Source organism: Sphaeramia orbicularis, chromosome 9, assembly GCF_902148855.1.
Source record: "Sphaeramia orbicularis chromosome 9, fSphaOr1.1, whole genome shotgun sequence".
Lineage (NCBI taxonomy): Eukaryota > Metazoa > Chordata > Actinopteri > Kurtiformes > Apogonidae > Sphaeramia > Sphaeramia orbicularis.
Genome location: NC_043965.1, coordinates 30,779,933 through 30,797,698, shown reverse-complemented (window position 1 = coordinate 30,797,698; position 17,766 = coordinate 30,779,933). Strand labels below are relative to the sequence as shown.

The following is a 17,766-nucleotide window of genomic DNA, read 5'->3' as shown; positions in this document are numbered from 1 at the left end:
CCTAAATTTTTAGCAGCAGGTTTGTTGTAGGGACCCAGGGGACCAAGGTCAATACTAAGGGTGGCTTAAGGGCAAGGGTTTCCAAACATTACAACTTCAATTTCCTTTTCATTAAGATTCAAAAGACTATGTGCCATCCAACTTTTAACATCCTCTAGACCAGTGGTTCCTAACCTTTTTTTGGCTTGTGACCCCATTTTATCATCACAAATTTCTGGCGACCCCAGACATTCAAAACTGAGACATTTATTTTCTAAAATTAATTTGTTTCTGATCATGTAATAGTTTACTGTACTATGCTGCAAATAAATGTTAATTTTAGATGACATTTAGACGATATAATGTATATTATTATGGACGGTGGCAGAAAAGCCAGATGTAGATTACTGCACAACGTGAGAATTTTATTTTCCTTGGTCAGGATATGTACAGTCAGTCCAGCTTGGATTTACAAGGCTGACAATTAATACTGAACAAACAAGAACTCAAACTATGAATTATGAAAGAGCTGCAGCATCTGAAACCGACCACAATGAACATTTGAAAGAAGTACCACAGCGCTTCAGTTTCAGCTTAAGAGTTTATTTTTATCACTTACCAGAAATTTCAAGTGACCCCATTTGAATTCCAGGCAACCCCATGTGGAGTCCTGACCCCAAGGTTGAAAAACACTGCTCTAGACATTCTAAAAGACACCTAAGAGGGGTAGTGGAGTTATGTTTTAATGACAGATAGATTTGTGTGTCATCAGCGTACACTGATAAAAATAAAACCTCAGCTCAACCTAAAAAAATTAAAGAGATCACAACTAATATTCAACATCAATTCAATGCAAATAACTAATTTGGCTTAACCTAAATATTTTTGATTTGATGCATGTAATTTTTTAAAAGTGAAACAAACCAGTTATTTTAGGTTGTGTCAAATTAAAAGAACGCATTGGGGTCATGGACATAATGTAAATAATCCATTTAATACAACCTGAAATGTTAACTATGAATCAAATCTTTTTTTGGGGTTGAGCAAACAAAGAATTTTAAGTTGTCACAAATTAAAAAACACCTGTTGTCATTATTTGAAGTTTTTAGTTAATTCAATTTAAAAATGTTAAATAAATCTTGTTCAATGAGTATTAAAGACATTTCTTTAGAACACATTTGCAACAATTTATTTTTCAATAAATGTGCAACATTACAGAAGTGTTTTACAAACATTGGTTTACACAGAAGCAGTGTAAGATTACCTACCAAGGCAAGATTAGTGTCATCCTCAAGTGACAAATCCTAACAGTGACAAATCCTAACAGTTTTTGCCTGTGGAAAAAAGGTACCTTGGTGTGAAGCAGTGTGTGCAGCAGGGAGAACATACCAACCACTTTAAGAACCATAGTTAGCTCACACAAAAAAATATTTTAGTGAACTCAAGGACAAAAATTTGCAATGCTTACTTTGGAATGTTTTTCCTTCCAGAACACATTTCTTCTTAGAGTAAAGCAGAACTATACATTAACAATATTGTATACGTTTCAACTTCATAACACACTCCTTTAGCCAAACAGACAAAATGTAATGGAAATTCTGGAGCTGCTCTGTAGTAAGTGATAACAAGACACCACAACAGTGTCGAACTCAGAGCAGTAAACACCTGTCAAGAGCAACCTTCAAACATAAGTGAGGATCCTAAATCCTCACTGCCAACTTCAAATCAACTCTCAATGCAACTTTATCAAGTGAACACTACTAACAATATTATTATTTAGCCCACTTAGCTAATGCTTTCAAAACTTTGTTAGTGTCAAAGTATGGATCATTTCCTGTTAACCTCCCTAGTGATCACCTGAGGAAACTATGATGATTGGGATCCAAAGTCCTGAACGTCTGCTTTAGACCATTTTTCAATCAACCATGACTTTTGAGAGTAGTAGTATCTGAACTTGGAGTTGTGTGTTAGTACAACAATGTAATTGAAACCTCCAAATGCCAACCTCTTATAAAAGTCCAGAGTCCAAATGTCAATTTTAGACATTTTTTGAACAGATGGCCTACTTTGGCCTGTGAAACTGACAGTCTTTCAATGCTGCAGTGGAAATGAAGTCCTGTAAATTAAAACTCCAAACAAAAAGATCCAGTTTCTGAGAAAAGCAACCTTTACACACCGTTTGTGCACACATGGTCTATTTTGGCCCATGAAAAGGTTTGTCTCTAAATGTGGCCAGGCTTTTTTGAAAATACTGCAGTGAAAAAGAAGTCAAGTGCAAAATCAAAACATCTTTTAAAGTATCTAAAATCTTTGTCACAAAATATTGAGCTCTCAGCAAGTCAGTGTAAGTAGGCTGTGCCTACTCCGAGCTGTGCAGGAACGTACCCAGTCTGTGAATTCTTGGGGACATCTTTTTCCCATCAAGTGCCATCAGGACTTTCTGCACAAACTCAAAAGTGAATTGAGCTTTTTTTTGGATATTTGAGGTTGAGCACATATACCAGCCCGAAGAACATGGCAAAAGCTGTTGCAACCGAGGGCAACTCATTTAGGACTGCTGTTCCTTCAATGACAATCCTCAGATCTTTGGGTTGATGGAAAGGATCCTCTTTCTCGACGATGAAGATTGCCATGGCTGTCTGTTCCAGTTCTTCAGCCTCACTTTCCTGCATAACATGCAAAAAAAATAATACATTAAGACAACAAGAATGCCCAATAGACTGCAACACTACAAAGGCTAACAGCCCCAACAATGGAATGGTTATTGCAAAAATGAATCTAAAACGTAATGTCAGCATATCTGAAAACAAACCATGTACTGCTAAATCACGTCAGCTGCATGTCTAAGTGTCTTACCATAATGTGTTGCACAGGACTGATTGGGAAAAAAACTGCTTCATTCCTCCTTAAAACTGGTTTTCATTTGCTTTATTATTTAAAATATTTTGTTGGATCAAAAATCTAAAGCAATGTCTGATTTTATTATTTATGGAATAAATGATGGATTCTAATTACTTTTGTCAGTGTCAAGTTATTTCAGAGAGAATTTGGGTTCTTGTATTTTCATGAAAGGGTGCATATACACTGCTACAATGTGGCCATATGCATCCCTGACCACCTCCAAATGTAGTCCAACTTATCTCATCTACTGCATCCTCAACTGTAACATGTAGTCACACCTGCACTTTAAACTGTCTCCCTGTGAAGATTAACCACATGCAAAGAAACAGGACCTGTGTGAGCAAGTGACAGAGATACCCTTACCTGGAATTCTTTGATAAGGTGGTCAACATGTTCACCAAGGTAGATCATCACCAATTTGAGGATGCATCTCTTCTGATGTTGATGTCCGCTGTCTGAGAAAGAACAGATGGTATTAATTAATATTACAGCCACTCAAAACAGGACTATTTAGACATACATGTATACCTCATTGATCCACAACTCATTCATAGTTACCTCATCTAAAACCCGCAATGTCCTGGTGGCCTTTTCTTTCACAACTCCACCCTTGCTCCTGATGACCCTCAGTAGCTGTGGGGAGTACTTGTCCAACTGTGCCAAGAACTTTGTCTCTAATGGAATGGTTGTAATTCGCATGAACTCTGCATTGATCTGGAAAACACACACCAGAGCATACAGAAACAAGTTTTAGAATTTGGAATTACTGACATATCTTCCCCAAAGACTAAGATTTCATCAAACTGCTCCAAGAGGAGCTTTAATTTATAGTAGGAAATCAATATGGGAAATGCCACCCAATATTTACTGAAAATTGTGGAAATAATTGTGCCATTAATAATTAATTGTTAACATACAGAGGTTTAATACAGTCCATTAAATGGTTAAAATATTAGGCTATTCTTCCAAAAAATACTCTTTGCATAAAAATTGTTAAGTACTAAGTAAGAAAGATAGCTCTATTGCACCTTACAAAAAGACAATTTATTTCTTAAATACAAGTCCTGGTGAGAGAGGGGGTCATGAGGGACATTTTTGCATTTCCTGGCGATCCTTGGCGTATATTTGCTGCTCCAGATGTTTCGATCGCAGATTTGTCAAGACCGGACCTGCCTGCGTGTGTGAAGCTAAAGATACTAGATAAAGAAGACCTCGCTGAAAACATAAACATCATTACTTAATGAAGTCTGTATGATGACAGTATCATTTACAGACAGCAAAACCAAACGTGCTGGCCAAAAAAACCACATAATTTTCAGTACAGTGAGAAGATTTGAACTGATGTGATCCAGCGGTATAAATATGAGACGAACGTCTAACTCACTACGCCACCGATTGACATGGCAAACATCCCGCTTCATCCGTATAAATCTGTTTCATTTAGCCAGGTGTTCAACACCTGCTGATTATCAAGGAAACACACCCATGTCAACTGGTGATAGTCACAAGTTAACATGGGCAGCCTGTTGAATAAAAACTAATAAAACTAATCATTGTCAGACTAAACAAAACCCACGACACAGAAGCACGTCCTCTGATGTGTTGTGTGCTAGTCTGTGGATTCACTGGAACAGATCCACAGCAGAACTTCAAGCTAAACTCAGGTTTGTTCACTAGGGTGGTCCTTATTTTTAAAGTTCAAAATTTCTTAGGTCTTACCCTCTAATTTTGTTCCTACACCAAAAACAAACTCTCGGAACAAATATGAACACATTTGAACAATATTTAGGGGTAGCTCAAGGCTGCTCAAATTCCGAAAAAATATACACATATTTGTAAATGCAAATAGTACTCATGGTCATGCTACTAATGACCTTTATCATGTATATGGTTGTCAAATATTATATTTCCTCATTATTACTTGTAATTGACTGTATCCTAATCAAATACACTGTTTGTTTGCTTTTCTGGTGACAATGATAGCAACATGCCAAGTTACCATGGTTACGACAATGATAAAACAGTTCAAACACGTAACCATGGTCACCAGATGTTTCATGCACTTCAGCTACAAAACTTTCTATGTAAATGGGATGATTTTGTGGCATTAGTGATAGTGACATTTGCATTCCCTTTGTTGAAGCAAGCAAAAATATCATACCAACCATGGCTGTCACGACCCGGTCTCAAGATGAAATCTATCTTCTTGGGTCTACTGTATCAGAACTTATTGGTTCTAAGCTGCCATCATTACGCATGTCGTTGGGGTTGTTTCTTCATCATCATCTTGAACTTCACGAAACTGTACATCAGTCATCTGCTGCAACAGTGTCAGAGATGGCTAAGTTCTAGGAGAAAGCCAGGATACCAACCAGGGACAAGCAGAATTGCCAAGTCAAGCTTGAAAAAAACATTTGAGAGGTGGCGCCACCTGAAGAAAAACAAGAATCGCCAGTCTGCAACTCAGAAAGCTAACAAGAATGCGTTTGTTGCTGAACTTGATAATCTGTTCGATATTGCACATGTGAATGCCCTCAATATCATGAAGATCAATGAAGACAAAGAGTTTTTGCTGGCACAACGAGAACCTGGAAGGTGTGGGACACTGGGAAGTGTTGATAAAAAGTTGTTGGAGCAAGAGAAGCGAGTGGCAATACGGCAACAGCAGGTGGCTGAAAGGCGACGTCGAGCTGAAGAAGACATGAAGACAGTGATGTCAGTGAGAGAATGTAGCATTGAATCATCTGAGGACAGTTCTCCAGCTGAAGATGACGATGACCAAGACACTGAATTTGAAGGTGCTGTTGGTGGCTCTCAGATTTCTGGAAAGAGAAAGAGAGGTCGGAAGACAGTTATCACACCAAAGGTGGCAGCAGCACTGGCCAGGACAAAAAAGACGGATCACAAAGCAACTTTTGTTATTGCTAAAACAATCCAGGGCCTGGGACAAAACATTGATGAGTTTGCTCTCAATCGATCTACAATTTGCAGGAACAGGATACAGCTTCGAGCCGAACGATCCGCAAATCTCAAGGCTGAGTTCCAGGGCAACGTGCCTTTGGTTGTGCACTGGGACGGGAAGTTGCTGCCTGACCTAACCAGCAAAGAAAAACATGATCGCCTCCCAATACTGGTCTCTGGAAAGGGTGTCTCACAGCTGCTCGCTGTCGCAAAGCTTCCATCTGGGACAGGCGAGGCTCAGGCTGCAGCAGTAGTCAAAACTGTGAATGATTGGAAGATCAGGAACAACATTCGAGCAATGTGCTTTGACACAACCAACTCCAACACTGGGTGGATCTCTGGTACATGCACCCTTTTGGAACAAAAGCTTGACAAGGAACTTTTGTCATTGGCTTGTAGACATCATGTGATGGAGCTGATCATTGGTGCTGTGTTCCAAGTAGGTATGGGATCACTGTCTTCTCCCGAGGTGCCATTGTTTACACAGTTCCAAGAATATTGGGAGTACATCAACGGAGACAACTACCAAATGGGGATACAGAGCGATGATGTGCTGAAATCAGTGGGTGACATCTAACAAGACATCATCAATTTTGCCACCAAGCATCTGGAGAAGCATCAGCCAAGAGAAGACTACAGGGAATTTCTAGAGCTGTCCTTGATCTTCCTGGGAGAAGTTCCTCGTCGGGGTACTCTTCATGCAACCTGGAGCCATGCACCATACCTGCTGGATGTCAAAAGTCATCTATTCCCTCAAAACTTGGATGTTTCGAGGACAGTTTAAGCTCACTTCAAGGGAGGACAAAGGTCTCAGGGATGTGTGCATATTTGCTGTGCGACTGTATCTGAAAACATGGAACACAGCGCCACAAGCAGCAAGTGCCCCACAAAATGACCTGATGCTGCTGAGATCCTTGCTTGACTACACACGTCAGTGTACCCATCTCCAAGGCTACATTGGAGAAGCTTGTCAAGCACCTCTGGTATCTATCGGAACCATTGATCGGTTTGGCTTTGTTCGACGACGAGGTCAGTGCCGCAACAAAGAGATTGATGGTTGTTGCCATGAGAGAACAGGATGCTGTTTCAACGTCAGCAAAGAGGTTAAGCATCACACTGAAGTCCTTCCGTCAGAAATCCCTGGAAAGTTTTGTGACAAAGAAGTCCCTCATTCTGTTCGAACTATTGGAACTTCCGAAGGAATTTCTGCAGGTCGATCCAGAAATGTGGGAACAAAGGGATGACTACAAGCAGGCGAAGGAGACTGTAGATGCTCTGAAAGTAGTGAATGACCATGCCGAACAAGGCGTCGCACTAATCCAGGAATACAGCGGATCGCTGACACATGACGAGCTGCAGTTACACTTCCTCCTTCAAGTTGTGTCAGAGCACCGTCATGTCTTCCCAGACTGCAACAAAGAGACCCTGTGTGCCCACGACGGAGTGAGAACTGTGAACATGTTACTCAGTAGTTCCAGATATTCATAGAGTATCTGTTTCAATAACACATTATTGGACTCTGGTTGACTGTAGTCATAGTGTTTGAATGTTAGATGTTAAATTCAAATTGACTTTAGTTTTGTTGTTAATACACAGAACATGATTTGTTTTAACTGGAATATTGTGTGGAATTACAGAATTGAGTTTTAAAACATGTCATTGATTAATGTATATTGCATTGTGGTTGAAATCTCTGTGAATGTTTAATGTCTGCATATTAAAAAGTTTGAGATACTTGAGCTACCAGTAAATACCTGAGAATTTTCTTTTGGTACATTTCCTTTACATCAATATAGGTAAAGGAACAAATTGAGGGGGTAAGACCTTGAAAAAAAAACACGAAGAAAAAATTTCACATGTTTAAGAACCACCCTATTGTTCACCAAAACACACAGAGCAGCCTCCCACAACAACACGCGGCATATCATCAGTTTGATTTGATAAATTACATCGGAACAAACTGAGGTCACATCGTTAAAGCTAGTCACTCAGAAAACTCTAAAACACGTTCAGTCCTCCACCCTAACCTGTCATTTCTGTCAAAGATAACTGTTGACAATATAAAAAAAAAGGAGGAAAGGGGATTTGAACTACAGTTAAATATATATATATATATATATATATATATATATATATATATATATATATTAGGGGTGGGCAAGTTAACGTGTTATTACCGCGTTAACGCATTCATTAAATGACGCCGACAATTTTTTTTTATCTCACGTTAACGCCGTTTTATTACTGTTCTGCCTTTCAATCAAGTCTTAGTTGATTTATACATACAGACTCTTATTTTGAAACTCATGCTTTTATTTTGCCGGTCCACACACCAGTGCTGTGTGTATGTGCCGGCTGAGAGGAGAAAACTGGCAAACTTTACAAGTAATGCTTGTTTAAGCTAATTTGTTTATGCAAGCAGTCGGAGATGGGTTGCTAATTCTTTATGCAGGCTCATGCTAAGTTTATGTAAATTCATTGGTTGTGTTTAGGTCTAATATGTCAGCCTTTGAACTAACCTTTACTCATTTACGATGTGAATGTTGTATTAACAGTCATTTTATCTCAATGCTAACTTGAATGGGAAAATCCATAGACACGCTAACGATTAGCATTTACAGGTTAATTAAAGGTTTACAACGTCTTTTTATTCAGCAACAAATGCTCACATCAGAGATATTTGATACTATTCATTCTTACAACAACTGAACATAAAATACTCACAGGCAAACGTTTTTGGGGCCATACAAACAAGAGTGAAAGAAACATGTCTGTTAGTTCTATGTCCGAACTACAGGGGTTGGACAAAATAATGGAAACATCTTTAAAAAATCAACAAAACATAATTTAATATGGTGTAAGTCCGCCTTTTGCGGCAATTACAGCCTCAATTCTCCAAGGTATTGATTCATACAACTTGTGAATTGTTTCCAAAGGAATTTTAAGCCATTCTTCAGTTAGAATACCCTCCAACTCTTTTAGAGACGATGGCGGTGGAAATCGACGTCTTACTTGAATCTCTAAAACTGACCATAAATGCTCAATAATGTTGAGGTCTGGGGACTGTGCCGGCCATACGAGATGCTCAACTTCATTAGAATGTTCCTTTTGCCATTCTTTAACAATTCTAGCTGTATGGATTGGGGCATTATCATCTTCAGGTGAAGGTGTTTCCATTATTTTGTCCAACCCCTGTAACTACGGTAACACGGAAAGGACAAAACATACGTTAGTGCAACTTATTCTGACCACTTCAGGGCCCCTTTTGCTTGCTTTGAAAAACTGAACATCACATATTAATGGGCTTATTAGTATTAGTACTGATTAGTGGGCTTAAGACTCCTGCCAATCACTCACAACTGTAAATACACTGGTGGGGACATAAACATGTGTAAAAGTAGTGGTTTTTTACATGGACATTTTCATTTTAAATGTCTTCAGATGGTGGGGTTGAGAAGGACACAGTTGTTTGGAAGCACTGACGTGCAATTATTTTCATCACCGAGGTACTTCCAGTCTGGAATATCATTGAAAGGCAATACATGCTGTTGATGTGCCCCCCCCCCCCAACAACTATGCGATTAATCGCGATTAATCGCAGAAAGCCATGCAATTAATCGCGATTAAAAATTTTAATCGCTGCCCACCACTAATATATATATATATTTGTGTGATATTCGCGCTACACACCGAACCACAAGAGACTACTGGGTATCGAGCTACAATAGAATCTGAACAAGACAGACACTTATGGAATGGTTATTGCAAAAGTGCAGCACGATCCCTTTAGTGTCCAACAGGAATATCTGTGTCTGTCATGTTGTCATATGTCTGTCATGATACAGACTTTATTATGTAGTGATGTTTATGTTTTTGGCGAGGTCTTCTTTATCTAGGATCTTTATCTTCACACAGGCAGGCAGGTCTAGTCGTGACAAATCTGCGATGAAACATCTGGAGCAGCAAATATACGCCAAGTATCGCCAGTTAACCTGATTGGAGAGACAGCAGGTGCATACTGAGGCACTGACACCGCCTGTGGCTCACTTCCGGTACCACACCAGGTGCTGTGGCACCATGGTGCCACAGCTCGGTGCCAGGTGCCGTGGCACCGCAGTGCCACAGCTCGGTGCCAGGTGCCGTGGCACTGTGGTCCCAGCTCGGTGCCAGGTGTCATGCCGCGGCGGTACCACGGCTTGTTGCCAGGTACCACAGCACGGTGCCAGGTACCGTGGCACCACGGTGCCACAGCTCGGAGCCAGGTGCCGTGGCGCTGCGGTGCCACAGCTCGATGTCAGGTGCCATGGTGCCGCAGTGCCACAGCTCAGTGCCAGGTGTCATGCCGCGGCGGTACCACAGCTTGTTGCCAGGTACCACAGCACGGTGCCAGGTACCGTGGCACCACGGTGCCACAGCTCGGAGCCAGGTGCCGTGGCGCCGCGGTGCCACAGGTCGATGCCAGGTGCCATGGCGCCGCAGTGCCACAGCTCAGTGCCAGGTGCCGTGGTACCATGGTGCCACAGCTCAGTGCCATGACACTGCAGTACCACAGCCCGGCACCACAACTCAGCTTGGTGCCAGGTGCCATGGGTTTCTATCAGTTACATTGGACTGTGAGCTAAGGAAGCGCCTTGTTTGCAATGTTGATGATGCACAGATGCACGGGGGGGGGGGGGGGGGGGGGCATGAATGTTGACGATCCACAGATAACTGAACAACAACTGACAAAAGTAGAAACCCTAATCAGTGCTGGCGCTAACCTTTGTATGAAATGTCAACAAGCTTTAAACGGGATTCTTGTGAATTGATATGTTTATTTCATGTCTTTGTCCACCACATTCTCGAACTCGGACATATGCATCCGTTTTAAACAGAGTCTGGCCGAGCTGGCAGCCACATTTCAGGGTCGCTATCCTAAGCCCAGTGAACATTCAACGTTGTATCAATAACAATTCTTTCTCCTTTTTTTTTTACCCATCCTCCACCCCCTAATAGACCATTACACTGACTAAAACAATATTATTCACAGTCCTAACTGTCGCTAAGAATAAACTCGTCCTCCACTGGAAAACTAGAAATTAGCTAAATATTCCACACTGGAAGAACCTGTTAACTACAACGGCATATTAGGGCCACATAAGAAAATAAAAACACTCGTCACTACGAGAATAAAGTCGTAAAATATCAAGATGAAACCTGTATTTTCATGAGAATAAAGTTGAACACAAAAAGTCATAATTTTACGAGAATAAAGTGATATATTGAGAATAAAAGTAATAATATTGAGGGAATAAAGTCGTATCTTAAACAAAAAAATCTTAATTTAATGAAATTTCAGTTGAAAAAATGTCCACTTCACTCAATCTCAAAAGTACTCATTTCAGCAAAACCTGGTCTATATTCACGAACAAACTTAGGTCTGCATTATTAGCCTGACTCCCATTCCATAACCAACAAACAGATTTACTTCATGCCTGGCTTGAACGTCCGTATAGTCGTATGATGCGCTAGCCACTGTAAACTGCTCTTTACCAATAGAACAGTGGTAACAGTACCACAGCCACTGGAATTAAGCCACTGGCACCAGAAATGGTGAACCACAGGCACCGGTGCCACAGGCCACAGTGAGATCTCGTCCCTACTGCCTGACTGCCAGTTAAACTGGAACACCGGCAACGGAAATGTTCGAACGACCACTGGACCGTTTCTTTTTTGTTTGTTTTTTTTTAAAGCCGCGATATCAATATTGTCCCTTTGCAGCAGCGATTTCTAGCAGAGAAATGATGCCCGGTTGAGCCCCGGTCGCCGCCGGTGTCTGCCGAAAGAAAATGTCCTGAACCGCGCCTGACACCGGCCTTGGCCGCTGCAGCGATTTCTAGCAGAGAAATGATGCCTGGTTGAAGCCCGGTCGCCGGTTCGCTGCCGGATAAATAAGCCCCGGGAGTCGCAGGCACTCAGGGCCAATGTCAACCGTGGCTCATTACGTTGTCCGGCGGCATAATGAGCTCCTGAAACCGCCACAGTGAATTCTAGCTGCGAAAGTTCTCACCCTCAATTACTAACGAATATCGGTTCCGTTAGCCAGGTTCTAGCTAGATAAGGTTAGAACAACTTATGCTAACACTAGCGCTAGCTAAAACATGCTATGGCGCGAAAACACTCATACAATGGCAGAGGCAGTTACAGATTTATTTGAATTCACGTTACCGTCACCGGTATACAATGTCTACTGTTTAATACTTACCAGTAAAGTTGCTTGAAGTGCCACAGGCTCCCAGAAAGCAGTGAGGTTCTGCGGGCTGACTTAACGGTTAACCGCCTTTCGTTCACCTTTTTCGTTGGTTTGACCTTTGTCGTCTTTGTCCTCCTTCTTCTGTCTTTTTCTAGGTAAGGTAGGTGCAACCAGTATTCTGGCGCACTACCGCCACCTAGAAATATGTGTGTACTGCACCCGCAAACCACACTCAATCTAAAAAAAGTGCCCTGATCAAATGAAGAATTCCAGTTTCCTGTCCTGCTGCAAATTTTAAATTCTTCAGATGTAAAAATAATAGATTCAAACCTACAAAGTTTAGATTCCGTGATCAACCTAATCATTTTCAGTTACTGGAATTTGAAAACATACATTAAATGAACAACAGCCCTGTTTTACTTTTTTCAGTGTACTGTCTGTCCAGAAGAGTTCAGAACATGTTAAGTACAAAGGGAGGTCACACTAAATAGTATTAAACACTTTAGTCTGTTTTCTATCTTTAATGCTGTGCTTATATTTCCTATTTATTTCACCTGCATCTTGTTACAGAAACTGAGAAATATGAAAAACTTCCTAATATGTCAGTATAATTTTATTAAAACAATAAACCTACGAGTGGATTAACTTCACTCTTGTGCAGTGCTGTTATATATTGCCGTTTTAAGGAAATAATGAGTTAGTGATTTAAAGTACAAGGTACAAGGACAAACCTGCCTCCTTTTAGAATTGTGAAATCGTAGTGAAGTTTAATGTGTAAGCAATACCTACTGACTGTAGCTTTAACACGAATTCCCACGTCTGTATATTTGAGGATCTGCTAAACCTTTTGGACAGTCAGAGCATCATTGCTGTGGGTTTACTTTCTCTATGGCTGCTGCTACCAAAGACTCTAACGCCCCGTTCTGTCTGGACTCTTACCATGTCTCCGAGGAGTTTGGCTTCATCCTCCCTCAGCCTTTGGTAGGTGAAAAAAGACCCTGCAATTTATCTGTGCTGACCCATTTTTAATGTTTACACTACACACAGGCAGGCATAATGAACAGTTTGACTGTCATGAAACCACATCGCCTGTATGATGTTAAAAAAATAAAAGCCTATATAGTTAAAAAATAACTTATTTACAATGAGCAAAGAGTGAGTGTTTTGAGGTTATGCAGAAACCATTTAAAACGGTAAGCAGCTGCTGATATTGATTGAGAGCAACTGACTGATAAAGGCTGAAACTTTGTATTGTCGTGTTTACTTTGTCTATTGCACTTTATTCCTACTGACAATGTGTGTTTACAAATGCTCCTCTTGGTTAAACGTCTGCCTGAGGTCACGGTAGATGAAACAACATAGAGTAAAGAGTATAAAAATCCAGGGTCAGCTGTCTTATATTTCTGAATGAAGCTGTTTCTGCTTGTGGAAATGTAGATTAAAGTCTCATACCATTGAGGATGATGACCAGGGATGGAGTTAAACAATTAAGTGTATTTTGCCACAGTTTCCAGTGTTTAATGGCTGGTCTAGATGGTAGAGGGACAAAAAAAGCAACAATCTGTAAATAAGAATTACGGGCTTCAAAATAGCAAAAACCATAACATAAATTAACGACTAACTAATTTTTCTACAATAAACAAAAGGAGGCTCCAGATGCAGGCTTCTTCACAGATAAGTCAGGCTGGGTCACATCCCTCCTGTGGCGTACATTTTACAACAGCTTGTCTCCTTCATGTCTGTGCATGTTGAGTTTCATTTGATATAATTCACAGGAGGAGCTTCCACCTTACTATCAGCCGTGGATGGATATCGCCCTTCGTGTCCCAGAGCTCGTGCACTCTCACGAGTTGCGCTCCTGTATTAACAGGGTGGGTGAGGACAATAAACTCACAAGGACAGTGGACTCTGTATGTTATTAAAGTTCAGTGTTGTTACTCTTCCTGTCCAGATGCCGATGCTGAGCAGTGAGTTTCTCCAGAGACACAGAGAGTTACGATTGGCCCACCTGGCCCTCAGTGTTATGACCATGGGCTATGTCTGGCAGGAGGGAGAAAACGACACAGTAGAAGTATCCGTCTGACTTTTTAACCTTCTTTCTGTCATATTGATGCTTTACTTCCTGTGACCCTGGTCCCATTCCAATAAAAACACACGAAAGAGGATATAATATACACATAGAACTCTATTTTTCAGATTAACCTGAATAATATGATTTAACTGCATGGATTTAAAATAATCTTAAATAATTAAATAAATAATCTAAAATAATTTAAGGGATGAATGGCATTCTCATGGTTTTTGTAATCTGAACATGTATTATAAACACAATACAAAAACACAGTTACAAAGAAAAGTCATGTATGTGCTCAGTCTCTTGATAATCTCTGGATAAATGTGCCATGCTTTCACACATTTTATCAGTCATATAAAGCCCACCTAACCTGAAATTAGCTGCTGTTAGTTTGGTGTATGCTGCAAAGTCTTTTCTTACTGTTATTAAAATACTGAACAATTTTCCCTATATTGTACAGGCCCAATTTACAAAGTTTTTCACTGTACTATGACAAAACCTTTGAATTTACCTGTGTTTGCCGAGTCTTCATACGAAGAGAAATACAAACAAAAAGCAGATACAGGACTAGATGATGTTGAAGTGTCAATTATTTACATCCACTGACTGATTTTACAATTAATCCTGGTTCAAGGTGCTGCCACGTAATCTGGCTGTCCCCTTCTGGGAGGTGTCTCAGCGCTTAGGACTTCCCCCGATCTTGGTCCATGCAGATGCAGTTTTGGCAAACTGGAAGAAGAGGGATCCACAAGGGTGAGACCAGCTGTGTGGTTTGGTGGCATCCAACATAAGAGTCCTGAACAAATCTAAACTTCTCTCCTGTTTCTTTCTCATGCTCATTTTTATCTCCTGGATCAGGCCGTTTGACATGGAGTGAGTAGATTTTTATATTGGTTCTGATTAAGCATCAATAAGCTACTGTCCTACTATCAGCACAAAGGTCATGGTTTTAATTCTGTGGTGCAGGAACCTGGAGCTGCTGTTCAGTCTCCCAGGTGGGGACAACACACGGGGTTTCTTTATGGTCACTCTGCTGGTAGAGCTGGCAGCAGTCCCTGCACTGAAGGTGAAAACACTTACTGAAAGATCTGTGTGCACTGTCAAATAAAAAAGGCTTTACCATTATATGTGTGTTGCAGAGCATTCCCACGGTGATCAATGGTGTCAGATGTGGTGACACTGAAGGTGTGACCAAAGCCCTGGACACCATCAGCAAGTCTCTGCAGGACATGACTGATGCACTGAAGCTGATGCACGGTAGTCACTCAAACATATCCTCAACATCCATACTTTAATTTTATACATTTGACACGTTAATGTTTTTACAGCTTATGTGGAGCCTTCAGTCTTCTATGGTATCATGAGAATCTACCTCTCCGGGTATATATGAGCATTTCTGTTTTAATTAGTCAGCTTTTTTCAGCATGTTATTGCAAAGTGTTTTTATGTACACATACACAGATGGAAAGACAACCCCTCCATGCCAAAGGGGCTGGTTTATGAAGGTGTCCAAAGAGAGCCCATGGAGTATTCAGGAGGAAGTGCTGCAGAAAGCAGCCTGCTGCACTGCTTTGATGAACTATTGGGAGTCAAACATGAAGGAAAAAGTGGTAAGATGTCTTCATTTGATTGATCACTACAGTGTTGTAAAGAAAAGGCAACTTACTGTGATAATACTGCACTTATGTAGGTGCCTTTCTCACCCGCATGAGGAACTACATGCCCCCTGCTCATAATCAAATGATCCAGGACATCTCCATGCAGCCTTCACTGAGGAATTTTGTTCAGGAGCAGCCTAGTGAGCACCTCAACCAGGCCTTTGAGCGCTGCGTCACAAAACTGGTGGCTCTGCGCAGCTACCACTTAAATGTTGTCAGCCGATTCATCACGGTACCTGCTGCTCTTGCACGACAACTGCGAAACCAGAGCCAGGACTCAAATGAGGACTTGGTCAGCCAAGCGCCAAAAGCGCTAGAGGAGAGAGGCACCGGTGGATCTGGCCTCATGACTTTCCTAAAGACTGTAAGGGACCAAACTAAACAAGCCTTCCTGCCTGAGACCAGCTAAGAACAGTCCATCAAATACAATCAAATACACAATCAACCAAATACTTGTGGTTGGAGTAGTGGTGTTAGCAGTTATGGGTAGGTGTATTAGTTATTGGTAGTTATACTAGTAACAGCAATTCTAGGTTTCTCTCTCTCTCTCTCTCTCTCTCTCTCTCTCTCTCTCTCTCCCCCTTTTACCCTCTCTCTTGAACCCCAACTGGTGAAGGCAGACGACCATCCTCCAACAGCCGGGGTCTGTTTGAGGTTTCTGCCTGTTAAAATAATTTTTTCCCCGCCACTGTCACCAAGGGTTTGCTCCCAGAAGATTCTGTTGGGTGTCTGTGAATTGGGTTACTAAAGCTACATTCAGACAGCTGGTCTTACTGCACAATTCAGAGTTTTTGGTGAAATTAAATTTTTGTGTGCTGGTTCATGTTACACATTAAATGCGATTTCTATCAGTTTTGAGTATGAACTGAATGCGACCCTGAAGTGACCTACATGCGCAAAAAAGGTCCTGACTAATATGTGACCTTGCAGGCATGCACTGTGTTTATGGAAGTAAATATGTTTTTCCTGCTGCTGCTCCTCCTCCTGGGACACAGAATTGTGACGTTTGTTCCATTTCAATAATGTGAAAGTTGGATAAATGCATAAATGTCGCATTGCAAAATATCAGATTCGTTTTGGATTTAGGACCACATTTGAAAGTGGCCCGGGTCGGCTTTGAAAAAATCAGATTTGTGCTGTTCAAACTGTATTTAACAGATCAAATAGAAGTCACATATGGGGCAAAAACACTGGATTTGAGCCTGCAGCCTGAACGTAGCCTAAGAGTCTAGTTTAGATTCTTGTAGACTTCTGTTATGATGTGGTGCGGTTCATTAATTCATCTTCTGAACCCACTTTATCCCCACTAGGGTTGCAGGGGTGCTGGAGTCTATCCCAGCTACCTATGGATGAAGGGGGGGTACACCCTGGATGAGTTGCCAGTTCTTCACAGTCATATACAGTCACATGTAGAGAGGAACAACCTATGGACAATTTAGATTAACCAATTAATCTATAAGTGCATGTCTTTGGATGGTGGGAGGAAGCCAGAGTACCCAGAAAGAACCCACACGACTACAGGGGAACATGCAGACTCCACACAGAAAGGAATCAAACCCAGGACCTTCTCGCTGTGAAGTGACAGTGCTATCCACTGCACCACTGTGTTGCCCCAATAGAGTTTGATTGATTGATTGTATTTGAATGATCATGTCTGTCAGCTACCTCATATAAAACAACAAGTTACACTATTTTATGGCATCAGAAAGATGCCTTTTGGCGCAGTGGGAGTGAGAGCCCCCAGTCTGTTGTCTTACATCCAGCTTTATTGTGTCTGTAAACAAACCTCAGCTTAATAGAAATGAGTGATACCCATCATTCAGTCCAAACCATAATTCAAACCATTTCTGTTACTTTCCATTAAATCCAACCACTAATTCCTTCTTTAATCTGAACTGGAATGCAAAAAAAAAAAAAAAAAAGCATCACTCTTCTTTTCCAGACCCACGTATCTGTAAAGA

General features: G+C 41.0%; 1 protein-coding gene across 1 annotated transcript; it reads left to right on the top strand.

Annotated features, from left to right (window-relative positions):
* The first annotated feature begins 12,944 nt into the window (after positions 1 to 12,944).
* Positions 12,945 to 16,292, top strand: ido1 (indoleamine 2,3-dioxygenase 1). The gene is made up of 10 exons (XM_030143876.1): positions 12,945 to 13,054; positions 13,849 to 13,944; positions 14,025 to 14,144; positions 14,782 to 14,900; positions 15,006 to 15,020; positions 15,114 to 15,213; positions 15,287 to 15,404; positions 15,476 to 15,527; positions 15,609 to 15,757; positions 15,838 to 16,292. Exons 1-10 carry the CDS (start codon positions 12,962 to 12,964, stop codon positions 16,212 to 16,214), a joined length of 1,239 nt encoding a protein of 412 aa, XP_029999736.1. The 5' UTR covers positions 12,945 to 12,961; the 3' UTR covers positions 16,215 to 16,292.
* The last annotated feature ends 1,474 nt before the right edge of the window (positions 16,293 to 17,766 follow it).

Excerpts from the sequence above, each read along its gene's own strand:
- ido1 (XM_030143876.1), top strand. The coding sequence starts at position 12,962 with ATGGCTGCTGCTACCAAAGACTCTAACGCCCCGTTCTGTCTGGACTCT. Across the intron at positions 14,145-14,781 it reads GAGAAAACGACACAGTAGAA|GTGCTGCCACGTAATCTGGC; the intron begins GTATCCGTCTGA and ends TCCTGGTTCAAG. Across the intron at positions 15,528-15,608 it reads ATGAGAATCTACCTCTCCGG|ATGGAAAGACAACCCCTCCA; the intron begins GTATATATGAGC and ends ACACATACACAG.